General features: G+C 38.2%; 1 protein-coding gene across 1 annotated transcript in view; it reads left to right on the top strand.

Moving 5' to 3' along the window:
- Positions 1-27,482, top strand: part of csmd3a (CUB and Sushi multiple domains 3a) — a 516,772-nt gene that overhangs the window by 40,415 nt on the left and 448,875 nt on the right. Inside the window, exons 2-3 of the mRNA XM_073847643.1 lie at positions 6,524-6,746; positions 25,676-25,788. Coding sequence (XP_073703744.1) covers positions 6,524-6,746; positions 25,676-25,788 — 336 coding nt within the window. The remainder of the gene's footprint in view (positions 1-6,523; positions 6,747-25,675; positions 25,789-27,482) is intronic.

Here is a 27,482-nt window from a genome sequence, read left to right as displayed (position 1 = left end):
CGCTATAGCTGCAACATAGACCTTGAGCGTGGAGGGGGATCTCCCCTTATCCAACAGCTCTTGCAAGAAGGACAATATCACAGATATGTCACATAAAATTGGGTCCGTACCGCGGGTGGAACACCAGGCGGAAAAGACAGACCACTTGAGATCGTAGAGCCGCCTCGTAGAGGGTGCTCTAGCTTGTGAAATAGTACTCAAAACCGACTCAGGGAGACTTAAAGGCTCCCGTCTAGAGCCCAAACGTGCAGCGCCCACAATTCCGGTTGGGGGTGCCAAATCGTTCTGTTCGCCTGTGTTAAGAGATCTCGTCTCAGTGGCACGGGCCATGGTGCTTTTGAGAGCAGCCTGGGAAGATCTGGAAACCAATGCTGGTTCTGCCAGAATGGAGCCACTAACAGGACTTTGAGTTTCTGTTCCCGCACTCGCCTGATGACCTGTGGCAGCAGAGCGATAGGAGGGAATGCGTATAACAGGAGATTGGGCCATTCTTGGGTCAATGCGTCCTGTTCCTTCGAAAAATAAATTGGGCAGTGATGATTGTCTTTTGAGGCGAAAAGATCTACTCGCGCCCTGCCAAAGACAGCCCATATTTGCTGAACCGTGTGAGGGTGAAGCGTCCATTCGTCTGAGGAGACGTTGCTCCGAGACAACATGTCTGCTCCCTGGTTCAGTTTGCCTGGCACATGCGTCGCTCTTAGAGAGCGGAAGTGCAGCTGAGCCCATTTCAGGAGACGTTCTACCATCGTAAATAGACGTCTCGACGAGAGGCCCCCTTGGTGATTTATGAAGGACACCACTGTCATGCTGTCCGAACGGACTAAGACATGGTGACCCTTCAGCGCAGGTAGAAGGGTGTGAAGGCCTAAACACACTGCTAGCATTTCCAAGCAGTTGATGTGAAGGCGACTCTCCGCTTTCGACCATAGGCCGAAAGCAGGCTGGCCGTCGCACAGCGCCCCCCAACCTAAGTTGGAGGCGTCTGTCGAGACCGCTTTCCTTCTGACCACCAAGTCCAGGGGAACGCCCTGTTCCATCCATTGAGCGCACCTCCAAGGAGCCAGGGCTGCTATACAGGCCCGATTTACCTTGATGCGCTGGCGTCCCAAACGCCACGCTTGAGGAGGAACCTTTGGTTTCAACCAGAACTGCAGGGGGCGCATCTGAAGCAGACCCAACTGAAGTACTGGAGATGCTGAGGCCATAAGGCCGAGCATCTTCTGAAAAACCTTGAGAGGGCGAAGGGCTCCTATTTTGAAGGAAGCCGCGAGCCTGCGAATGGCTTGGGCTCTCTGCGGCGCAACTGCTGCCTTCATTTGACATGAGTCGAAAACTGCTCCCAGGAACGCAATGCGTTGGCTGGGAGACAGCACGCTCTTGGCAAAATTGACCTTGAGTCCTAGGCACTCTAAGTGGCTGAGGATTAAGGCTCTGTGGTGTGTTAGCTCGCTTTCTGACTGGGCTAGGATGAGCCAGTCGTCCAGATAGTTCAGGACGCGGATTCCCATCTGTCTCAGAGGGGAAAGTGCTGCGTCCATGCACTTTGTAAACGTGCGAGGGGCTAACGACAGTCCGAACGGAAGGACTGTATATTGATATGCCACTCCCTCGAAGGCGAATCTCAAGAATTGCCTGTGATGGGGGGCGATCTGAATGTGGAAGTATGCATCCTTCAGATCTAGTGAACAAAACCAGTCCCCTTTGCGTATCTGCGAGAGGATCTGTTTTAGTGTAAGCATTCTGAACGGCCGTCTCATGAGGGCGCGATTCAGCTGTCTGAGGTCGAGGATGGGGCGTAGACCGCCATCCTTCTTTGGAACGAGGAAGTAACGGCTGTAAAAACCTGACTCGCTCTGTGTTGGGGGGACCGTTTCCACGGCGCCCTTGGCCAACAGATTCTTTACCTCCAATCGCAAGACGTCTGCGTCTTTGCTGCGAACTGAGGTGGTGATCACACCATGAAAGCGAGGAGGTCTTCGAGCGAACTGGAGTACATAGCCTCGTTCTATTATACCCAAAACCCATTTTGACACTCCGGGGATGGCTTGCCATGCCGCGGATCGTGTCGCTAGGGGCTGCAATGGTTCGCACAGCTGTATGCTGTCTGAAAGCATTGGAAGAGGAAATTTGCTCTTTTCTTGAAAATGTTTGTTTTTTATTTTTCCCGCTATCACAGCGGTTTGCTGTAAGGGCACTGATATAAAGGGCCCGTGAGTTACAGCTACATTTTTTACAAACATGAGCTCCCTTACACTCGGAACAGAACGGAGTGTAGAAGGGCTTAAAAGAGGCACTTTGGGGGCTGGTACGGCTGCTGCGAGACTTGGCCCCTCCCTCTTCCTGCTGTTGAGATCAGGAAGACGCTGGCGGCGCCTGGTCCAGCACCACTCTTGGCCGAGGTCCCTGACGCTTAGGGAAGGGAAAGCGCTTGGCTGGGCGTGACCGAGGACGGAGCTCCGTCTGAGGCGCTGGTTGCGCAGCTGGGGGCGTGGCTTTCGCAGGCTGCTGAGTCGGCGCCGGCTTGGGGCGACTAGGAGCCGTTGCAGAGCTCGAGCGTTTGGGCAGGAAATGTCGCATAGCTTGGGACGATTTCTGCGCCGCGGTGAAGCGCTCCGCGAAACCCTCGACAGCTGGGCCGAACAGGCCGGTCGGCGAGATGGGGGAGTCAAGGAAGGCGACCTTATCCGCGTCCTTGATCTCCGTCAAGTTAAGCCACAAGTGGCGCTCCAGCACCACTAAACTGGCCATCGATCGCCCGATCGCCTGAGCCGTCATCTTCGTGGCGCGTAACGCCAAATCCGTAGCGCTACGTATCTCTCTGAGCGGGGAATCGTCCAGGTTCAACTCGTCCAGACCGCGGAGGAGCTTTGCTTGGTACACCTGGAGTACCGCCATAGAGTGAAGCGCTGAAGCTGCCTGTCCAGCAGACGAATACGCTCGTCCAGCGAGGGTAGAGGTCGTCCTGCAAGGCTTAGACGGGTGTGACGCCCTCGCCTTCCAACCGATAGCGGTGGGCGGGCAAAGGTGCGCAGCAACTGACTCGTCCAGCGGGGGCAGCTTCTCGTAGCCCTTTTCCTCAGCGCCATCGACCGTGGTGAGGGCAGCAGAAGAGGAAGTATGAAGGCGGGCGGAGTATGGAGCACGCCAGGACTTAGAGATTTCGTCGTGGACTTCGGGGAAGAATGGTGAAGCTCGCTGACGAGGGGCCTGGCGGCGCCCCGGCAGAAACCATTCGTCCAACCGGCTCCTAGAGGGCTCCTCGGGAGGAGACCATTGAAGATCCAGCTCCTCAACAGCTTTAGATAGGACGCGGAACAGTTCGGCGTCCATACCGGCGCTGGCGGCGCTGGATTGCGCAGACGGCAAGGGGGCGGGGTCATGGGAAGAGCCCGACAACTCCTCTGCGTCAGATGCGGCCAATGACATGCTGTCATCCTCGCATTCACTTCCTCCGAAGGAGACCAGATCGCTCGCAGCCGCAGAGGGACGCTGGTCAGGATGCAGGAAGAGAACTGGCGATTCCTCTCCATGTGGTGAAGGCGAGGCACGCGGGGTCTGAGCCGGCGTGAGCTCGCCTGTCACCACGCTCTTAGATCTCTTGCCCCGCTGCTTCTTCCTAGCAGGCTCTTGCGAGGAAGTAAGCGGGAGGGCGCGAGAAGCGGCGTCGCTCTCTGAAAAGAAAGCTAGCCGCGAGCGGAGGGAAGTGAGACTCATATTCCCGCAGTGGGAACATTCCGTCTCATTGAGCGCAGCCTCAGCGTGGGCGTGACCCAGGCACGAGACGCACTCAGCGTGAGTGTCAGCGGCGTGCAGAGGGGCTCTGCACGAGCGACAAAAACGCCGTGGCATTTGGAACAACGCCGTAGAAATTTGCTCTTAATTTGCTCTTTTAGATGTTCGCCGGATAGCAGCAGGGAATCAGCTCCGGAGCGTCAATCCGCCGAGCAGTGAAGATCCGCTGCGAGGCTCGTCAACGGCGAAGAAGAGGCTTGCTTGAGCGAAGTCTGCGTAGTCAGTCTCTGCGAAGATCAGAAGTCGTCGCTGAAGAAGAAGGATCTGAGTTCCCTATGGCGAAATGCTCGCTTATATAGCCAGATGCTCCGCCCCTTTTGGCGCGATCGGGCGCGAATCATCGCCATAGGTTTGTGCATCTCCGCTGCCGAGCCATTGGTTCGTTTCTTTAACACTGCACGAACCAATGGCCGTGCAGTTACACTGCGTTATTGAAATGCTTCAGTCTCAGGAGAAAAGGAGCTTTTCCCATAGCGTCTTTACAGACGCAGTACGAGTGAAAGTATCGAAAGGGAACTAGAGTTTATTACAATAGAATGTTCTTTAAATCTTTGTAGCAACAGTATCCTAGGGGATGGAGCTTAGTGAAATGTCAAATTCTCATGGATAAAATCAGTCATCCTTACATTATTAGAAATTAATATCCGGTTTCACTTAGTATTACATCACATTACGGAAGTAAAACAAGCTGCAAATGTTTCATGTTGATTTTTGTAGGTTGTGGCAGTTATAGACTCAATTTATTGTCTTCGTCTTCCTGTATTCCTCAGAGATTGTTCTGTCATAACTCAGAAGATTTACAATGTGAAATGCACTTCTCAGACCGTTTTATTTACATAATTTGGTGTATTACACAGTGAAACAGAGTATGTGAGAAATAATTGATTTTTTTCCAATCAAATATATTCTAGATGCATAAAAATCAATGTAATGTTCTAATGAACTTGGAAATCTCCAATTCATTTCAATGGAATGCTCTGTAAATCTTGTTTGAATAGCCACAGTAATCAGGAGGGGCAGAGCTTAGTGAAAAGTACATTTCTGATGGATAAAATCAATCGTTCTACCTTTATTAGAGTTAAATATCCTGTTTTACTTAGTATTACATCACATTACAGAAGTAAAACGAGCTGCAAATGTTTCATGTTGACTTTTTGTAGGTTGTGGCTTTTTTAGACCCATTTTCTTCTCTTTACAATGTAAAATGCACTTCTCAGACCATTTTATTTACATAATTTGGTGTATTTCACAGTTAAGCAGAAGAAAAAAAATATTTTTATGCATAAGGAATTGATTAAATTATGAAAACTAAGCATAACGTTCCAGTGAAGTGGGAAATCTCCAGTTTATTCCAATGGAATGTTCTGTAAATCTTTCTGTAAATCTTGTTCAATGTAAAGTCCATTTCTTCATCATCTGCCCTTTATTACAATCAAAAATCATTGGAAATATGTCAATACAGATGCAAAACTGGTTGCGTTTCATGTTGGTTTTACAGATTTTTATGCTATTGTTGCTTTTGGCAGTTATAGACTATGCATCAGGAATTGATTTGATTGTGAAAACAGAGTATACTGTTCCAATGAACTGGGAAATCTCCAGTTCATTCCAATAGAATGTTCTTTAAACCAACGTCATCCAAGGGGAGCTTAGTAAAATGGAAAAATTCCATGGAAAGTCCATTTCTGATGGATCAAATCAATCATCCTAACATTATTAGAATCGAATATCCTTATATTACACATTACAGAAGTAAAACCAGTTGCAAATGTTTCATGTTGACTTTATGGCAGTCATTTTCTTTGTCCTAACATATTCCTCAGAGATTCTGTTATAACTTAAGAGATTTACAATGTAAAATGCACTTCTCAGACCATTTTATTTACATGCATTTCACAGTTAAACAGAGTATGTGAGAAAAATTTGATTTTTATGCATCAGAAACTGATTTGAGTGTGAAAACTGGGCAAAATGTTCCAATAAATTTGGAAATCTGCAGTTTATTCCAATAGAATGTTCTGTAAACCTTGTCTGAGTAGCAACTGTAACCAAGGGGGCGGAGTTTAGTGAAAAGTCAACTTCTGATGGATAAAATCAATCATTGTACTTTTATTATAATCAAAGAACAATAGAAATACATCACAATACGGGAGTAAAACTGGTTGCAAGGGATGTTGACTTCCAAGGGATTTGTGATTATTTGTTTTTGTAGTTTGTGGCAGTTATATAATCTCTTTCTTCTCTTTCTGTATTGCTCAGAAATGATCCTGTCATAGCTTATGACTTACAATATGAAATGCACTTCTCACACCATTTTACTTCCATAATTTGGTGCATTTCACAGTGAAACAGATTATGTGAGAATGAATTACTTTTTATGCATCAGTAATTGATTCAATTCTTAAAACTGGGCATAACGTTCCAATGAACTGGGAAATCTCCCAGTCTCCTCTCTTCATTCCAATGGAATGCAATGTAAGTCTTGTTTGAGCAGCAACAATAACCGAGGTGGGCGGAGTTTAGTGAAAGGTCAGTGTCTTGACGGATAAAATCAGTCATCCTACCTTTATTAGAATTGAATGTCCAGTTTCACTTGGTAATAATCACATTACAAAAGTAAAAGTGGTTGTGAATGTTTCATGTTGACTTGCAAGCCATTTGTGATTTTTCTTTTTGTGGATTATAGCAGTTATATAGACTCATATTTTCTTCTCTTTCTCTCTTTTTACAGGTTTCATTTATACATGTGGTGGGACATTAAAAGGGAAAAATGGGACCATAGAAAGTCCAGGTTTTCCTCACGGATACCCTAACGGAGCAAACTGTACGTGGGTTATTGTAGCCGAGGAGAGGAGCAGGATTCATATAGTTTTTCAGTCCTTCGCTGTGGAGGAAGAATATGACTTTTTATCTTTATATGATGGACATCCTCATCCTGCGAACTTCAGGACAAGGTAAGCACTTAAAGTTTGAAATCAAGAGTTTTGTGCTTGTTAGTTATGCTCAAAGTTGATTTTTAGCATACGTACAGTATGCATTTGACGTTTACAGTCTTACACATTCTGGAAAATGGAGCAGGAATACTGATTACATAATTTCAGGAGCGTATGCAGATTGTCTCTGTAAAATGAAAACGTCCTTCCCACTGATACCACCTGCTGCTGACCGGCAACAGCCAGCAGCAAATCATGATTCATGGCTGTGACATCAACCAAAGCCTATTGGCTATAAAAAGGAAAGAGAGCCCTTCGATATCTCTCACCCCAACTTCCTGTTTCAATAAGAAATATGTCAGCTCAGGAGAGGCTGTGTAAGTAAGAATAATGTACTTTCAGCTGGTCATTCTCACAAAATGAACCCAGTCAGGGTGAAGGAGAGTGAAAGGGTCTTGTATTTATTTTAAATGTACATGATCCTGCTATCCTATTTATTTTTTTAAATAAGTGGTCATGAAATATTTATTTGAGTTTGTTTTATTCATATGAAAACAGAGCATAGAGTGTATGAGAAACATTGAAACTAGTAGTTTCCTGGAATAATAGTTAATTATAAAATGTATCATTATTAATTTAGGGACCATCCACAAGCAAGTATATATATATATATATATATATATATATATATATATATATATATATATATATAATAAAACTTAATGTGCTTTTCTATTGTTAAATTAGTAAGTGAGCTTGAAATATTAATTTGCAATCTCTTCTCACATGAAAAATGTCACATAATTCTCACATGAAAAAAAAATGTAGCTCTGAGTAACATGAGTGACATGAAACTAGTGGTTTCCAGGAAAAATAGTCAATTATAAAGCTTAGCATTATTAATTTAGGTACCATCCACATGTTTTATAATGTATTTATTTATATATACTGGATGTGTGCTGCTTTTTCTACTTATTTGTACATTAATAAGTGAGCTTGAAATATTAATTTGGGCTCTATCATCACAAAAATAAGAGATTTCACAGTAATATCAGAGACATGAAACTAGTAGTTTCCAGGAATAATATTAAATTATAAAATTTAGCATTATTAATTTTAGTACTGACTGGTCACTGAAAATTTTCCAGTACTCTTTTATATGTATTGAATGTACATAATTTTGCTTTTTCTAAATTTTTAAAATTAATAAGTGGGATTAAAATATAGATTTGAGTTTAAATGTTTTTATGTGAAAAAGAGTAAAGAGTAATATGACACATGAAACTAGTTTCTTAAAATAATTGTCTAATTATAAAGTTATTATACTATACTTATTATCTGCAGGTGTCTGAACACTTCAATATGCTTTTTATGTATGCATTATATGCAGAAAGTACGCACTCCTGCTTTTTTAATTCATTTTCAAAAAATAAGTAGGTATTAAAATGTATTATTATTTTATTATTATTTTAAGGTGCTAAATGTACATGATTCTGCTTTTTCTAGTTACTTATTTTGCTTTTTCTGAGCATTTAAAATTTTACAATGAAATACTCTTAATATATGTAATGAATGTATGTGATCCTGCTTTTTTCTGCTTATTTTCAAATTTATAAGTAGGCTTGAAATATTGATTTGAGTTTAAATGTTTTGTGTGTGTGTGTGTGTGTGTGTGTGTGTGTGTGTGTACCTGGTATTCATCACGTTGTGGGGACCAAATGTCCCCACAAGGATAGGAATACCAGTAGATTTTGACCTTGTGGGGACATTTCTCAGGTCCCCATGAGGAAACAGGCTTATAAATCATGCACAATGAGTTTTTTTGAGGAAGTAAAAGTGTGCACAATCTCCTGTGAGGGCTAGGTTTAGGTGTAGGGTAGGTGTAGGGCGATAGAAAGTACGGTTTGTACAGTATAAAAACCATTACGCCTATGGAATGTCCCCATAAAACATGTAAACCCAACATGTGTGTGTGTGTGTGTGTGTGTGTGTGTGTGTGTGTGTGTGTGTGTGTGTGTGTGTGTGTGTGTGTGTGTGTGTGTGTGTGTGTGTGTGTGGAAAGACCACAAAATAATAATGCAACTAGTGATTTTCTCAAATAAAAATCCATTAAAACATTCAGGATTAGTACATGCTTGTGCTTTTTAAAATCATTTAAAAAATAAATAACTGGGCAATGTTTTATATTTGTGGTCTCATCTAAAAAAAAACATTCACAACTAATAATATGAGAGATGTGTAAGAAATAGTCAATACTAAGTAGTAGTAGTTCCTGAAACAGTTGTCAATTCTAATATTTAGCATTATTACTTTAGGTACAGTCTAGTCACTGAGCATTTAAAGTTTTCCCACGGTTTTGTTCAGTATTTCATAGAGCTTTGTAGTTGCTGCACCAAACCATGCCATACGCAGTGCTCATTTTGTGAATTATAGACCTGATTACCAGCATTACATGGGGCCGAAACTCTTCTAAATGCTTAAAAGCACACAAAATTAACCTGCAGTAACTCTCCTCTAATTAAAGGGTAAACCAATTATTGCAGTAAAACTCTCCACAAACCAGGAATGAAATCAGCAGACCCCCTGCGTTCAGGTAGCTGAAATTCACTCGCAGCAATTACCATGATTGAACGTATTTATTTTATGCCAATCTGGCCTTCACAAACACTGTATTCCAAAAGCCGACGCTTCACTGGCTGAACAGATTGCAAAAATAAGCGACACATTGCACTAGTGATGTCATTTCCTCCCTAACCTCTCTATTAAAATGCCAGATAGCTGTCAGAAAAATACTTTTTTTTTTGTATTTTGTAAGTGTTTGTTTTTTCTCAGAATGCATCCATTTGTGATTTGTATTCGGTGTCACCATAGACTGTAAATAAATATGGACGTAGTGTCCTTGACGTTACCCGTAGGTTTCTAAAGAGCGTTTCTGAAGCTTATAGTGGGCGGGATTCGGCCGCCACCATCTTGGAATCACGTCATCGCGGATAATCGAAAATGGGCAAAGAGGCGGGTCATGGGTGCAGCTGGTTACTGAAACCACACCCGCCTAGCGTGACAGTGGTGACAGCAGCGGCAATCCCCCGTCACTCAAGTGGCCATGCCCTTAATTATGCAGAACTTTACGGCTTAATATAACTGAAATTCACCCCCCCCCCATAGTCAACATGAAGGGCGAAATTAGCTATATAGACCAAAACCACTTTTTGTACCAGGCTGTAAACATATTTTTTTTCTGCTGTAAAGTTGGGCATTTTTACATGGGGCGTCTATGGGATTGACTCCCTTTTGCAGCCAGTCTCTAGTGGCCAGTCGATGTATTGCAGTTTAAGCCACTTCCATGTTGGTTTCAATAGAGAGAGCGGGAGGTTGCCGCTTGGGTGTCACAGATGAATTTAGAATTGATGGGATTGATTTTTAAGCTGGAAAGTGTCTAATAACAATTGGCTCGTTTCTAAGCTCCGCCCCTCTTGGTTACTGTTGCTAGCTTACAAGCTGAGATTTTCAGTGAAATAGTTGCGGTATTATGCTTACGTGAGCTGGAATAACAATGCAAAGCATTATCTGTGTTTTCCTTTGGAGATTTTGTTAAATAACCATGATTAAAATCTGCTACAACCATCAATCAAAACAGAAGCAAATGCTTCTCACAATCAACCAAGAAACGAAAAAGCCTGACTTTCAAATTCGTGCATTAGAGAGGAGCAGCTAAATAATAATATGTTGGAAAGCAGCCGTAATGGCAGGACTGGTTCGTAATGTTTTATGGCAGGCCTAGTGAAGCGTCAATTGTACTTTTTGAAAGTACAAGCTCTCTTCTCGTACCGTGATTTTCCAGAAGTACCGTCTGGAGTTTTTCCCATTACATGCTCTCTTTAATAGACCTTCGATTAAATACAGCAAATCTTTGCAAAAACACATTGAGGAATAAGAGGCAGTCCTTCATTATCTAAGCTGTAAGTAAATCAATAGCTTTTTTCCTCCTCCTCTGCAGACATGCCACTTCATTTGCAGTTATTAAAGCATTAATCTTTTGAAGAATGTAAAAGCAGTGATGCCAGCTGTACCGTGTTCTTGGGCTTACCGGAATTACTCAAACATTTATGAGTGTCGGGTAAGCGCTCCGATAAAAGAACAGCAGAACAATCGTTTCATTACCATCAAGTAATAGATGCTCTTGAATTACCATCCAATACAAGAAGCAAAACTCTGAGCCAAAAAGAATCACATTGCCTCTCGGAACAAGCAGCATCTGCCGTTGTTGATCCATGAGAAGATGTCAGTACAGTACATTGTGTTATTTTGAACAATCTACCTTCTCCTTGAGAAGTTATTGTGTCCCATTGAGTGCTAGCCCCATTATGTCTGCTGCTCTGTGAGCTTTGGTTCAAGGCAGACTTGAGTTTCCTGCCTGTGTTTTATCAAAAATGTCAGCTAATGCTCATCCCTTAAAGTCTGTACAGAATAGGAGAGGATCTTAAGCATGTATTAAATGTACCAAAATTGAGAATTTAGTAGTTCTTGAATTTGAGATATGAATTGATTGTGAGGAAATATTCATATAATCTGTATTTTTAACTTGAAAAGCAAAGTTTGTCAGTTCAAACTCTGAATGTGGGCATTATCAAACCTTGCTTTTAGTTTTTAGAGAGACAGATATATGGATAGATACAGTTGAGGTCAAAAGTTTACATCCCCCTTTCAGAATCTGCTAAATGTTAATTATTTTACAAAAATAAGAAGGGTTGATATAAAATGCGTGTTATTGTTTATTTAGTACTGACCTGAAGAAGATATTTCACATAAAAGATGTTTACATATAGTCCACAAGAGAAAATAATCGTTGAATTTATAAAAATGACCCCGATCAAAAGTTTACATACACTTGATTTTTAACACTGTGTTGTTACCTGAATGGTCCACAGCTGTGTTTTTTGTTCAGTGATTGATAGTTGTTTATGAGTCCCTTGTTTGTCCTGAACAGTTAAACAGCTTGCTGTTCTTCAGAAAATTCTTACAGGGCCCACAAATTCTTTGGTTTTATTTGAAAATTGAATTTATTCCTGTGATGCAAAGTTGAATTTTCATCATTACTCCAGTCTTCAGGGTCAAATGATCCTTCAGATATAATTCTACTGATTTGCTTAAGTAATATTATAATTGATGAATAGAAAGTTTAAAAAGAATTTATTTAAAAAAATTTTTTTGTGATTATGTAAAATTATTGTCACAGGCATTACTGCCTCCTTATTGAATAAAAGTATTACTTTCTTTCACATTTTAAATATGTAAATCTGCTATAATAACCCAAACTTACTTACTTACAATATACTATTATAACATATAATAATGTTTTACTTTAATATTTTTAGTTTTTTAAGTAATTTTGTGTGCTTTTTATGTGCTCTACTTGACTTTATTTGATGTCAGTTTTTTTTTTTTTCAACTTAAACTTATTTTAAGCTAGTTGTCAAGGCAACTTTTCTACATTGTATGTGGTGCAGAATGAGTCATCAATATTTTTGGTCTGTTTACCCATAAGAGAATAACTGTACATCTTCAATGTTTATTTACTCTGAGTTGGTTTTGTAAACTTTTTGGACTAACTGCCAAAACCTGAAAAGATTTTGCATGAGTCATACAGGAAAAAAGGTACAACATAAAATTTTCATTAAGTTTCCAGCTGCATCCCTTCATCATGTTTTCTACCATTTTTTTTTCTTTCAAACCTTAAACTGATTTTGTATATCAGCATCTCCATCTGCGATTTATTTTTTCCAGCAAAGATTTTGTCGGAAGGTCCTGGAAGCTGGCGTCTCTGGATGTAACTTGTTTCATATCCAGCAAATAGGGAAATATTTAGCTTTCCTCTGGCGACCCTCGATTTCAACGCGTTGTGGAAAAATCCATTTATCAAAGCAATTCAAGCAGATGCCTTTGATACGTTACTTATCCCACCACTGCCTGACATCGCAATTTGTCATTTTTCCGTTCAGAACGTGCCGTCCCAAAATAGCACGGCACGGCAGCACAACCTGAAGGAAAACACACAGAGCGTCCAGAATGATGAAGCAATATCTCCAATTAAAAGTTGTCCTCTTGCTTGATGAGTCAGATTAGAGACTTTCATTACAGTGTGACAATTAGTTAATTGTGCTTTTACACAGGAATCTAAAAATCTTAATTGATAGCTTATTTTGACCCGTGCTTGTTATTAAAGCTAGATGTCATACTCTGGCAAGCATAATATCTCATAACATTGCAAAGAATTAATAATTACAGACTCTATTGTCTTTGCCTGCAAGAGAATCCTTCCTATCATGGCAAGCTAATTACATGCTTTGAGTATGCTAATGTTACAAACACGTTAAAGCTACAAATGAATGTATTACACCTTAACTGTGATGATATGATTTTAAAGCATTGTGAAACGCCTCGTTTTAGCGCAGGTCAGTTCTCACCGTGGTTTTGAATTAAAGGTTAACCTGTAGTAACTATCTGAGCGACAATCAGCTTTATTTGATTCAATGAGGTTAAAAGAATAGTTCATCCAAATAGAAAATCATTATTTAATCAACCTCATGTTGTACTAAACCCGTATGTCTTTTTTTCCGGTGCAATGTGAATGCAAAAAGACAGTGTTGTCTGCCATTTTCAATGCTTTTTAAGCATTTGTAATTTAAAAAATATATATATATATTTTCAGTTTTTATTTTATTTGTAATTTTATTTATATTTATATATAAGATTTCTGTTTGCATTTATTTTTGTTTGTGGTTGTGCATTATAAATGTAGTTTTCATGCATTAATTATGCATTTTAAAGTACCTAATAAAGCATTGTATGAATTGTTGTAAACAGTTATAATACATAATACTTATCTGTTTATTGTTAGATCTTTAGTATAATCTATGCTGCAAGTATTATGTGTTAAAATAAAATAAATCGTCAAATATTATAATGCAAATTATCATTTTAAATTTGATTAAAGTTATTTCTGAAAGGGTATAATGTATTACGTAGTACATTATGAAAACTTTAATGCATTATACTCGAAAGGCTTTAACTAAATTGTTACCTTGTTTTAATAGTTTTAATAATTTTTGCACTTTTTTCAGTTATTTTTTTGTACTTTATGTTTTTGAACTTTTTTCTAAGTATGTACATTTTATTTCAGCTTTTTTTAAAGTACTGACAACTACACAACCAGTCAAAAGTTTTTAAACAGTACGATTTTTTAGGTTTTTTTAGAGAAGTCTCTTCTGCTCACCAAGCCTGCATATATTTGATCCAAAGTACAGCAAACTGTAAAATTTTGAAATATTTTTACTATTTAAAATAACTGTATTTAAAATGTAATTTATTCCTGTGGTTTCAAAGCTGATTTTTTTTTGCATCATTACTCCAGTCGCATGATTCTTCAGAAATCATTCTAATATTTTGATTTGCTGCAAAAAACATTTATTTATTTATTTATTAATTATTATTATTATGTTGAAAACAGCTGAGTAAATTATGTCAGGTTTCTTTGGTGAATAGAAAGTTCAAAAGAACAGCATTTATCTATAATAGTAATCTTTTGTAACATTATAAATGTCTTTATCATCATTTTTGATCAATTTACAGCATTCTTTCTATATAAAAATATTAAATTCTATAATTTATTTTCCAAGGTTTTGCATGGTATAGTTCATCATTTTAATTTCTAGCTTTCTATTCATTAAAGAATTCTGAAAAATGTGCTCAACTGTTTTAAATATTGATGATAATAATAATAAAATGTTTCTTGAACAACAAATCAGCATATTATAATGATTTCTGAAGGAGACACTGAAGACTGGAGCAATGATGCTAAAATTCAGCTTTGATCACAGGAATAAATTACATTTTGAAATATATTCAAATAGAAAACAGTTATTTCAAATAGTAAAAATATTTTACAATATTACTGTTTTTGCTGTGTTTTGTATCAAATAAAAGCATGCTTGGTGAGCAGAACAGAATTAAAATGATTACTGTTCAAAAACTTTTGACTGGTAGTGTATTTTTTAAAGATTTGCTTTAGTTGACCATAATAACACTGATGGTTTGTGAATGAATCATTCTTTTAAGTCGAATCTTTGAATCAGTTGATGCAGTTTGTAAAGGCCAGCTGCATTTTCCATAACGCATCGTAAGACTTAGTTTGTAAAAACCATTGACACCAATGCTATCCACAGTCAATTTAGGCTTATTTGTCTGAATAGTCTGAATGGTTCACTTACAAACTGGACTGATCCAGTTCTCAGTGATTTGCTTGCAGTGGTTAGGATTATAGTGAAGAATGACTTAAATTAGATCCTCACACAAGTTGAACTACTTTTTTGATGCTGTTATTGTGTTTTTGCTTCTTTTTGGTAGCATAAAAGCTTCAAAAGCATCAAAGATTCAGCCACTCTTACTTTAATTGCATGGAAAAGAGTGACCAGCACAATGCAAAATTACTCCCTTTGTGCTCAATGCATGAAAGAAATCCATGCCTTTGGACATGAAGGTGGATAAATAATGCCAGGAATTTCATTTTTTGGACAAACTGTTCCTTTAACCTTTCAAAGAATGAGTTGTAGAGTTTCATGACCCTTTAAAATCAGCCCAAGCGAGACACAAATGAACAATAAACCATGGCGGCACTTCAAAACATCGTCAAGATAAGAGTCAGAATGAAAAATTGCGCTCTGTCCGTTTCTCAGCCAGCAGCTATGATAACAACGTGGCTTTTCAGAGCGCTTTCTCGCAATACCTGCAGAAACGCAAATCCGTTTGCATGAGAAATAGCTGAGAGACACTTCTCTTGACCTGATGAATGAATTCAGTGCAAGCGTGGGGAATGCATTTGTCTCTCATGAAGCATTTTGGGAAAAGCAGCCGGCTTCAGAGATACGGGGCAGTAGTCAAATACAGATTAACGACAAAAAGATGCAACGCATCAGAATCAAGGAGAAGCTCACAAAGTCTGATTGGTGAGACGGCGCTCTGTATGCAAGGCCAATCGGAGCACACTTATTTACTCAACCTTCAGAGCGCACCGTGCTAATTGGATAACGCAGTCCGGTCAGATGTGAGCGCCGTGCGTTTGAGTAATTGGCCTGTCTTGCTTCTCCTAAATAGTGTCGGCCCAGTCATTTAACTTTGAAGTGTCTTCGCAGCATACACGCGCAATGTTTGAATCAACTTTCTTTGATGTACAGTGTCATCTTGTAACCATAATTCATCTTACAAGCCTAGGGAGAAAAAGCTGAGGCTCTCTGGTCAGTGCTATGCGGGTGATAAATGACATTTCAGCTCTGCGCGTTGAGCTAGCGGAGTCATTTGCTGTAAATTGATGCAAATCTTCGCTGAGGTCATAATGTTTTCTTTAAAGGAGCAGTTCAGATGAAAACTGGGATTCTGTCTTTAAGCACAATGACTCACCTTTATGGCTTTGAATGAAAAGAATGCAAATGGAGAAGAATGCTGTTGTTTTTCATGCAGCCACAATAGCTGAAAGTGATCAAGGCTGCCATACTTCAAAAAAGACAAACAAGCAGCATAAATGTAGTTTAAATTACCTATGCTCAAGCCATAAAATATCTTTGTGGAAAATATTGTCTTTTTGGACATTGACAGACATCACTATGAGCTGTGATGATGTAGAAAAGAGCTTCATCGTCAACTTTTACATTTATTCATGTAGACGAAAGCGATTTAAAAAATGAGGAATACAACAAGCAATTCATCTTGAAGGAGTAGTTCACTTTCAGAGCAAACATTTATAATGTACTTACCCCCTTGTCATTCAAGATGTTCATTTCTTTCTTCAGTCGTAAATAAATTGTTTTTTGAGGAAAAACATTTCAGGAATCATCCCCACTTAGTGGACTTCTATGGTGCCTGTGAGTTTGAACTTCCAAAATGCAGTTTCAAATCAGCTTCAAAAGGCTCTAAACAATCCCAGCTGAGGAAGAAGGGTCTTATCTAGCAAAACCATCGGTCATTTGTCAAAAAAATTTGCTTCTTTTTAAATGGAGGTCGACCAATGTATCGGTTTTGCAGATTAATCGGCACCGATAGTTGATTGGCGGAACTATCGGTTATCTGTGAAAATCCATGCTGATAGTTTTTCCGGGTTGGATTGCAGCTAAGAAGGTCCTCATTATACAGCAAAGTCCCTATATTCTTTGTTATACAGCACAAGAGCGGCCTCTAGTGGCGGAAATCCCTAACAGCACGTGCAGTTTGTTTAGCTGCACAGATTGCACAAATTGCAAAGGCGGATTTAAAACATTGACAACAAAGCGGTGTGTACACAGTATTGTAGTGCATGTTTTCATATCAATACTAAGTGATTAATTTGTTGTTTGGAAGTTCAAACTTGCGGGCAACTTAGAAGTCCACTATATGGGGAGAATTCCTAAAATGTTTTCCTCAAAAAACATAATTTCTTTGCGACTGAAGAAAGAAAGACATGAACATCTTGGATGGCAACGGGGTGAGTACATTATCTGTAAATTTTTGTTCTGGAAGTGAACTATGAGCTGTGATGATAGAAAATAGCTCCATCTTCAACTTTTACATTTATTCATGTAGATGAAAGCGACTTAAAAATGAGGAATACAACAAAGCAATTCATCTTGAAGGAGTAGTTCACTTTCAGAGCAAACATTTACAGATAATGTACTCACCCCCTTGTCATCCAAGATGTTCATGTCTTTCTTTCTTCAGTCGTAAAGAATTTGTTTTTTTGAGAAACATTTCAGGAATCATCCCCACATAGTGCACTTCTATGGTGCCTGTGAGTTTGAACTTCCAAAATGCAGTTTCAGATCAGCTTCAAAGGGCTCTAAATGATCCCAGCCGAGGAAGAAGGCTCTTATCTAGCAAAACAATCGGTCATCGGTCAAAATAATTTATATACTTTTAAATAGAGGTCAAATTTTTTTTGCTGATTAATCGGCACTGAAAATCCATGCCGATAGTTTTTCCGGGTTGCTAGAGCGTCTGAGAAGGTCCTCATTATACAGCAAAGTCCCTATTGTCTTTGTTATACAGCACAAGAGTGGCCTCTAGTGGCGGAAATTGCTAACATCACGTGCAGTTTGTTTAGACACGTGACACTGCGCGCTGCACAGACTGCACACACTTCAAAGGCGGATTTAAAACATCGACAATGAAGCGGTGTGTACACAGTATTGTAGTGCATGTTTTCATATCATTACTAAGTGATTAATTTGTTGACTAGATGCTGCATTAGTGGAGAAAAGACAGCAGTATACTTTTGCCCATTTGGTGGTCAAATTACAAAATATGGTTCAGTAGGCTACTTTTTATTTAAATAGCAGACCAATAGTAGCCATTTTAAAAAATATTGGTCGATTAATCGGTATCAGCCAGTGTGGTTCAACCTAGCTATCGGTATCGGTAAAATCCAATATCGGTCGACCTCTACTTTTGAACCTCAAATGCTCATCTTGTTTAGCTGTGCCATGCGCACTCTGTGCAGTCCCGTTCAAGACAGTTAAGGTATGTCGAAAAACTCCTCTATCTTATTTTCTCCTCCAACTTCAAAATCATCCTACATCGCTGTTTTACCTTTTATATAAAGGGCGTTTGACCTTCTTTGAACATTCACTTTGTAGACACTGGGTCGGTACTTCTGCTGAGATGTAGGACTATTTTGAAGTTGGAGGAGAAAATGCGATGGGAGTTTTTTGACATACCCTAAGTGTATTGAACTGGAATGCACTAAGTGCAAATGGTTCTAAGTCAGTTATTTCTATCTTTTGCTATAGTGTGTCAGTATGAAATATCAGTTTACCTTTGCAAACATTCATTATATCATTAATTGTAATAATCCAGTGAGATTTTTGTTTGCATAAGGAGTCTGACAACAGCCCACATAGAGATCTGATCTCATCATCATCCAGTCTGTCTGGAATTTCATGAAGAAACAGAACAAACTGAGACAGACTTCCAACAGTTCTAAACAAATATGCTGGTAAATTATGGATTGTCTTAATGATGGATAATGTTGCTTACAAACAAGCAGCTTTTTGCTTCACAAGATATTAATTGATGGACTGTAGTGAAGTGGATTGCTTGTGGATTATTGTGATGTTTTTATCAGCATCCATTCACTACAGAGGATCCATTGGTGAGTAAGTGCATTTTGAAAGATTAAAAAGGAAGTTCCTGATGGGTCTGTCGCTCCCCATTCAGCTGCGTCTTTACAAAATTCTCCCTCAATATGTGTAACTCCAAAACTCACCTGTCCAATCAGGTGTAGAATGACCTGAAACCTGTTGAATTAAATTTGACCAATACTCAGTGCTTAATAATTTTTCATGCCTAAAGCCTTTCCAACTTTGGAGAGCCAGAATATGTTAACACATCTATTCATATCCCTAGGAAAGTTTTATTGCACATATTTTGCTCTTTCTTAGCTCGAGGGAGTTCATGGAGTTCTCTAGTCATGCTTCATTTAGCCAAAAGCAAGCATTTTGTCTCAAGTTTTGTCTTGAGATGTGATGCTTTTTCCTAAATGAGACAATTGTTTACCATGAGCTGTAAAATGAATGTTATTTGTGCTTGGAAAAGTTTGAGTTAATACTGAGTTCTTTAACTTTGGATTGTAGGTTTTAGTGTCTTCTTGGCATATGTGACCCTAGACACAAAACCAGTCATAAGGGTCAGTTTTTATGAAATTCACATGAATACATTCATACATCAAAGCTGAGTAAATAGGCTTTCCATTGTTGTATGGTTTGTTAGGATAGGACTCGACCGAGATATAACTATTTGAAAATCTTGAATCTGAGGATGGCAATAATTTAAATATTGAGAAAATCACCTTTAAACTTGTCAAAATTGAAGTTATTAGCAATGCATATTACCAAAGTCCCTTTAAGGCAAGTCATGTCACTCGGCGGCCATCTTTGAAACGCCTCTCGGGCATACAAGTGCAGCTCCTATCTGTTTGAATGGGGAAACATCAAATTCTCCAAAACTGTTCACCAAGCTTACGATTAAATTTCATATTTTAAATCTCCAAAGAAATCCAACAAGAACTGCCTCATAAATATGGTTCCTTGTGCTCCAATAGCGTGAAAAAACGCTTATTTTTCCGGCTAGATGAGCCAGTGCGCATGCGCAGTACTGAGCGCCGATTGTTTCTATAGCAACCGGGACTTCTAACGGCAGCTGCAGTGACGCGCTGACTTTTCTAATCAGCTATTGGCTCTTTCACTAAGAAGACGGGGCTTAATGAGCGTTGCGTTTTTCCCCATTCAAAACTACACAAGTGACATGTCTTGGGTATTCTATAGTCTTTGATATTACTAATCAAAAATTACATTTTGATATGTTTATGGTATGGTATTTTTGACTCAAACAATGTATTTTTGACCATTGTGGTCCAGGGTCACATATATTAAGATATCTTAAGCTGAGTTTTTATTTAATCTCATTGCTGTTTGAGCAGTCAAGATATTTGGGTCTCATTTGTGATTTATATATGTGACCCTGGACCACAAAACCAGTCATAAGGTTAAATTTTACAAAACTGAGATGTATACATCATATGAAAGCTCAATAAATAAGCTTTTTATTGATGTATGGTTTGTTAGGATAGGGCAATATTTGGCTGAGATACGTCTATTTGAAAATCTGCAATCTGAGGGTGCAAATAAATCAAAATACTGAGAAAATCACCTTTAAAGTTGTCCAAATTAAGTACTTAACAATGCATATTACTAATCAAAAATTACATTTTGATATGTTTACAGTAGGAAATTTACAAAAAATCTTCATGGAACATGATCTTTACTTAATTTCCTAATGATTTTTGGCATAAAAGAAAAATCAATAATTTTGACCCATACAATGTATTTTTGGCTATTGCTACAAATATACCCCAGCGACTTAAGACTGGTTTTGTGGTCCAGGGTCACATATACAAGCTATGTTTGAATATAATAGAAAAATACTGTAAGCCTTTTTTTAGATAAATGTAAATGTTTTAGTAAATGTGTTTGTTTGTGTGTGTGTGTGTGTGTGTGTGTGTGTGTGTGTGTGTGTGTGTGTGTGTGTGTGTGTTTATGTGAATGCTGACTCACAGTCAGTCTGCAAAAACCAATAAGACTGAAAATCTCTTATTGGCACTCTCTTTGGGATAATTCACTTTTTTTTCTCCAGTGTTTGATTGTTCTTCACTCGTGGTAATTAATCCCTCAGATCCTCTGGCTGTCCGCAGGCTCAAAAGGTTTATTTTCAATACAAACAACAATTAACAACATTATTGGAGGCATGTAGCACTTCTGTTTTCTTGTGTGGGTTAAAATGCTGATCTTATGGATTTTTTTTTTTTTTTTTTTGAGACTTTTGACTATTGGCATAAAGTCTGGTCTAGTTTTATGTTTATTCTGGCCGTCCACAGGCTGAGGCTGATGTTACTTGGCACTTTAAGTGACCTCTGTTTAACCACACATTACGTTTGCATATGGTTTCACTCAACCTCCTTAATATCCCTCCGGACTTCACTATACAATTTTCTGCTAATTGCCTTGAGGCCAGGTGAGAGATGTGCTCATCAAATCATTAACTCCAGCTCCAGCGTTGCACAGAGTTTGCAGTAATTCAATTTCTCAGAGTCTTAAATAATAAGTAATCTTAACGGGAGCATGAAACGACATTTGCAACGCATTTAAAGGCACTGTATGTGTGACGTGTTTCAGAGCAAAGTTAAATATTTGGCTGGAAATAATTTAGGATTGGAATTGATTTTATCCTCTGGGATTTGATTGGATTTTGAAAAGTTTGAGTCTGATGTTATTGGTTAATATTGTTTTTCCCACCCCTGCAGCCTTGATTACATCAGGCGAAAAGTCATTTCAGAGGTGGAGAAAGTTATTGCATTTTGATGAAAGAATATGAAATATGTTTTTTCCTTTGGAAAAACATGCACTGAATGAATCGTGGGCAATCAGAGCAGGGATATTATGTAAGAAATTAAATACGGTTTGTTTTTGATTTCATGTTTACATTAAAAAGCTGTATTACGTCCATGAAATGGCAATAAATAAACCTAATTTCACTAACTTTTTCACATTGAATATTCAGTTTTTACATTGCAGAAGTAGAACTGGCTGAAAACTGCATGTCACATTGACTTCAATGAAAAAAGTTTAAAAATAACAAACTGGTTGTTATCCAGCCAGAATTAGACTAGAAACTGTTGTCATGGTGCTTTAGATCTTCAACTAATTTAAATTCATAAAGACCATCCTAAAACAGTAAGGCTCAATGAATCCCTACTGTATCAAAACAACCATTAGGACTTCTACTTGTTTGAAGGTCAAATACATGTTTTTTTCTGTTTATGGTGTCAAATACACATTTTTACAATTGATAGTGTATATACTTCTCACTTTCCCATCTCATAAAATCACTCTTTTGTGACGCTATTAGGTTTTTCGTGTGGATGTCAAAGCGGTGTGTGACTCTTGCATTAAGCAGTGTAATATAGCCCTAATGTGAGTTATGTCAAATGGCCTTGATGAACTCCTGTTTAAGACATGCTTAAGATTAATATTTAGTCAACTTGAAATCAAAATAGACATTTTACTTAATGCACTCATTACACATGTCTTGAATTAATCAGCGCACATTATGTCAAACTAGGGGTTGGCAATATGACAGAAATATTATGATCCACAAATTCTTTTTCATGTGGGTTTTTAAGAGCAAGTTACTGAGTAAAATCTAGTAAGCCCTACAACTAATGTAAGAAAAAAGTTATCATGCTTATTAAAGACCAGTTAGAACAAAGAAACAAATGACAAGCTTTGGAACAAATGAATAGATTAGAACACATTTTTAGGTAAGTCTGTCTAACTGTAGTATTCAGGTAAGAAGCATTACAGAAACTGAATCAAGTAATCAAATGTAAAATGAAACCGTGTGAATAAAATATTGATTTTTATGAGAGCTACAAAATGATTCAATCAAGAGTATTGAGAGATTTTTTTTCTTTCTTTTTCTTGTGTTGTATGATTAACTTGTGTTAATGGTACTATAATCAGGTCCCCAGTGCTTATATCAACCCAGAAAATGTTACAAAGGACAACCCAGTGTTTTTTTTGGTAAGCCTTTCTCTGAAAGGGGATCTTATTATAATATTACCGGCCCTTAATCTGCACATTTTCACCACAACCCCTGCCATTTTGTTTTCACAAGCGACAACGGTGCACTAGTTTCAACACCATGGCCAAAGTTTAAGCAAAGCGTGCTAACTGTTCAGCTGTACAGATGAGCACAGAACACTATTTAGAGTCCCCGCCTCAGAGGAGGCAAGAGAGCAGTGGATTTATTGATTTATTTACTGTATATTACGCTGCTGCCACACAGATCTAATATAAACATGTGATTTCCGTCCCAGCTGTTTACCTTCACCGACATAACTGACTGTTTTTGTAACTCCTGTGTGTATTTCCCAGTTTAAGCACAATAAGATATGAAAGAGAACCTAGTTTACTACTAAAATGCTGTGTAACAGCTGTTTTCTCTGCACACGCTTCAAATGTCTATGCTCAGAAAACTAATATTTAAACTAACAGAAGTTTAAACTAAACTTGCATGATTTCAGTGCAATAGACATGATAATCAAAACTAAACAGATGTTTTTTAGCATACATCTTTAGTATCTGAGGTATGAGCTATAAAGGCACAGCTCTATTCTGAAAAATAAACATGCATGAAAGCAGTGTATTTCTGCTTCCACTCAAAATAGGCAGTTTCAAAATTATATAATTAATAATCTGTGGCGTATTTTGAGCTAAAACTTTACAGACACATACTGGGGTCACCTGAGACTTATATTACATTTTGTAAAAAGGGCATACTGTAATAGGTCTCTTTTAATGACAGACAACATCAGTTTTTTTAGACTTTAAGAGCTCATGCACAGAACTAATAGTATACTGACACATATCCTATTTTATCCAAGCTTTTTATGCTCACATAGGACATAACCGAATGTGTTTATGTGAATAGTCCCCAAGACAGGCATTTTGAAATATTTTTGTCTATTTAACCATTTAGACGCACACCCAAACACAAAACATGCTACATGCTTCTGCTCCATTTGTAGAGTGCATGCACAGATACAGCCTATCAGAATGTTGTTACTGGATTCGGTTGTCTTTTCGCAGCCTACTGTATTGCGGTTATATAACGCCTTTTAATATCAGCCAGGTTGCACTCTTTACTTTTTTTATTTATCTATGTCTTTACCATTTTAAAACTTTAAAAAGTACTGCCAGCTGAAAGATAAGCGAATATACAGTTGAAGTCAAAAGTTTACATACACCTTGCAGAACACCTCCTTTGAATTTTCAGTATTTTTGTGTTTTTGAAACCTTTCCCACAATGACTGTATGATTTTGAGGTCCATCTTTTCACACCGAAGACAACTGAGGGATTCATATGCAACTATTACAGAAGATTCAAACGGTCACTGATGCTCCAGAAGGAAAAATGATGCATTAAGAGCCAGGGATGAAAACTTTTGAACGGAATGAGGATGTGTACATTTTTTTTTTATTTAGCCTAAATATCTTGTTGTTGTTTTTTAATTTAGGACTACCCTTCAGAAGCTACAGAATGTAGCTACAGATGTTCCTCAGATAACAAAATAAGTTGAATTTGCCTGATCTTCAAATTCAAAAAAGTTTTCACCTCCCAGTTCTTAATGTATAGTTTTCCCTTCTGGAGCATCATTTGAACTTTTGTAATAGTTGAATATGAGTCCCTCAGTTGTCCTCAGTGTGATGGGTCTCAAAATCATAAAGTCGTTATTGGAAAGGGTTCAAGTACACAAAAATGCTGAAAAAAAAACAAAAAAAAACCAGAAAATTTGTGAAGAACAGCAGGTAGTTTAACTGTTCAGGACAAACAAGAAGAAAAAAAACAGCTGTGGATCATTCAGGTAACAACACAGTAATAAGAATCAAGTGTATGTAAACTTTTGAACAGGGTCATTTTTATAAATTCAACTATTTTTTCTTGTGGACTATATGTAAACGTCTTTTATGTGAAATATCTTATTCAAGTCAGTATTAAATAAAATTAACATGCATTTTATGGATACAAACAGTTATTTATGATGACTTTCATATGTTTATTAATTAGCTTGTTTGTTATTTCATCAAGTGCTCAAGTATGTGTTCTCATGATTGTTGTAGCACTAGAAATCACTGTGGTTCAGCTGTCACAGTTTAGCTGTTCCCTGAATGCTGATGGTACTTTCGTAAAATGATATTTTCAAATCGTTGAGGCTCATTGATCTTTTCCAAGTTTCCAATATCAGGGAGCTTCACATCCTGTTAAAGCGGGACCGGCTGTGATATGAAGACAATAATTTGGATGAGTTCTTATGAAATCGGAAGAAATGACTCATTCTTTATGTCTTGTTGTGTAAACCAGAATCGAGTAGGCGAAAGGTGTAAAGTGGGCACGACTCCTGGGAGAGATAGTATTGTCAAACGTACTAAGAATAGTGTGCCTAAATATTTTTTGGGCTTTTTTGGCCTCGCTTAAAATGTTTTGCATTAGATATTATGACCAAATAGTGAATTATTCATTGTTTTATCATTTCAGCCCTAAGCTCTTTTGTGAAATGTTTTGCATAAAGTGTTGATGTGTCTTGTAAAAGGTCAAAATTCACTGCAAAATTCAAAGAAAAGTAAATTTGTTCAAAGGAAATGAAAAAGGAAAACAATGCAAAAAACAGAAAAGGATATAATAAATAGGTTATGTTATTTTATTTTAGCAAAGGTCTGGATACATACTGACAATGACAAATTGTAATGTTTATTTGTGTGAAATCCCTCACTACTTTCTGTCTGTATGAGTAATATTTCTCTCTTCTTGTACAGGTTGACAGGATTTCAGGTGCCAGCGCCTGTCACAAGTACTGGATCCATATTTTCCCTGCGTCTTACCAGCGACTTTGCTGTAAGCGCCCATGGATTTAAAATATATTATGAAGGTAAGAAACATAACACAGTCTTTAATTTTCTCTGCTATTTATCATGGGTTTTGAATTCGGCGATGCAAATTGCACACTGTAGCGGTCAATTAAAAGTTTTTCATCACAGAAGTGTTTGACAGCAGGCAGTGGGCGTAAAGCTAGAGAAGAAGTGAAAAGCAATGTGTTCATTCCTTAATGCTCTAATAATAACTATTATTAAAGGGGGCAAATTCTAGTTTTACTTACATAAGTCAAATTAATTTTGAAAGACCACTTTTTTCACTCAGTCCTTCTCAGATCTCTGTATATACATGATCGTTGTTAGGATTTGCCCACATGTTCTTTCGTTGTGAAATGAGTAAGAATGCTTATCTTGGGTTACCAGGTCCAAAATATTTTATGCTGTCCCTATTCTTTAATAATTTCTGTTAGTTTAGTTTAAACTGGAAAAAATGTTGCAATTTTAGGGAATTATTGATGATTTTAGGGTATTATTGATGATTGCTAATTCATTGGTCAGGGTGTTGCTCGGGCCTATCTAGAAATTTTTTGTTGGTTGCCACCAGGGTGTTCCAAATGATTGTTTATTCAAGTTTATTTGTATGGCGCTTTTCACAATACAAATCGTTGCAAAGCAGCTGTACAAAAAATGTAGGCTACTACAATATATTTAATAGCTTATTAGTGGTGCCTACTGTATGTTAAGTCGATGTACATATGGTATAAATATTAAAAACAGTAATGGTGTAATCAAAAACAGATGATGAACACTAATAGTAATGATTATGTGTTGCAATCAAACTTGTAGAAAAATTGTGTAGTGCTGTATGTTGTTTCAAGGCTGGCATTATCGGCGGTCCTCTGAGGGGTTGGCATCATCTCTTCTTGGGTATTCTGAATCCAGATCGAATCTTGTGTAATTCCTAGTTACCACAGGATGGAAATCCTGTGGCAGAAACAGAGAAACAAATAGAGAAATAATTAGCATAGCTGCTGTTCCAACCAAGCAAAAATTATGTGTTTTGCCAAGCTGAAGAATGTTGATGTGCATTTGATCAGATGTAACTGAAGTACAACGTTATGAGATACATTATGTGAATGTTTGGCTGAAGAGATTAGTCTTTAATCTAGATTTAAACATACAGAGTGTGTCTGAACCCTGAACGTTATCAGGAAGGCTAATCCAGAGTTTGGGAGCCAAATGTAAAAAGGCTCTCCCTCCTTTAGTGGACTTTGCTATCCTAGGCACTACTTAAAGATTGTAGATTCTTTGTTCAGGCTAGGGTGTTGCTAGGGTATTTTGGGTGGTTGCTAGGGTGTTCCAAATGATTGTAGATTCTTTGTTCAGGCTAGGGTGTTGCTAGGATATTTTGGGTGGTGTCTAAGGTGTTCCAAACGCTTACAAATTCTTTAATGAGGCTTTTAGTTTGCTAGGGTGTTGCTAGGGCATTTTGTGTGGTTGCTAGGGTGTTCCAAATGCTTGCAAATTCTTTGAGGCTTTTAGTTTGCTAGGGCATTTTGGGCAGTTTCCTTGTTTTGAATGTTTTACTAGCTCTTTGTTCAGGCTGATAATTTGCTGGGTGTTGTTAGATGGTTTCTAGGATGTTCTTTATGATTTGTAAAATTGTTCAGGCTTTAAATTTGCTAGGATGTTGCTGGGTGGTTGCAAGGAAATTGTTGGTGGTTGCCAGGCTGTTCTGGATTTTTAGTTC

The sequence above is a fragment of the Garra rufa genome, chromosome 9, assembly GCF_049309525.1.
Source record: "Garra rufa chromosome 9, GarRuf1.0, whole genome shotgun sequence".
NCBI classification, from domain to species: Eukaryota; Metazoa; Chordata; class Actinopteri; order Cypriniformes; family Cyprinidae; genus Garra; species Garra rufa.
Note: the sequence above shows the minus strand (reverse complement) of the source record. Positions and strands in the feature narration are given on the sequence as shown.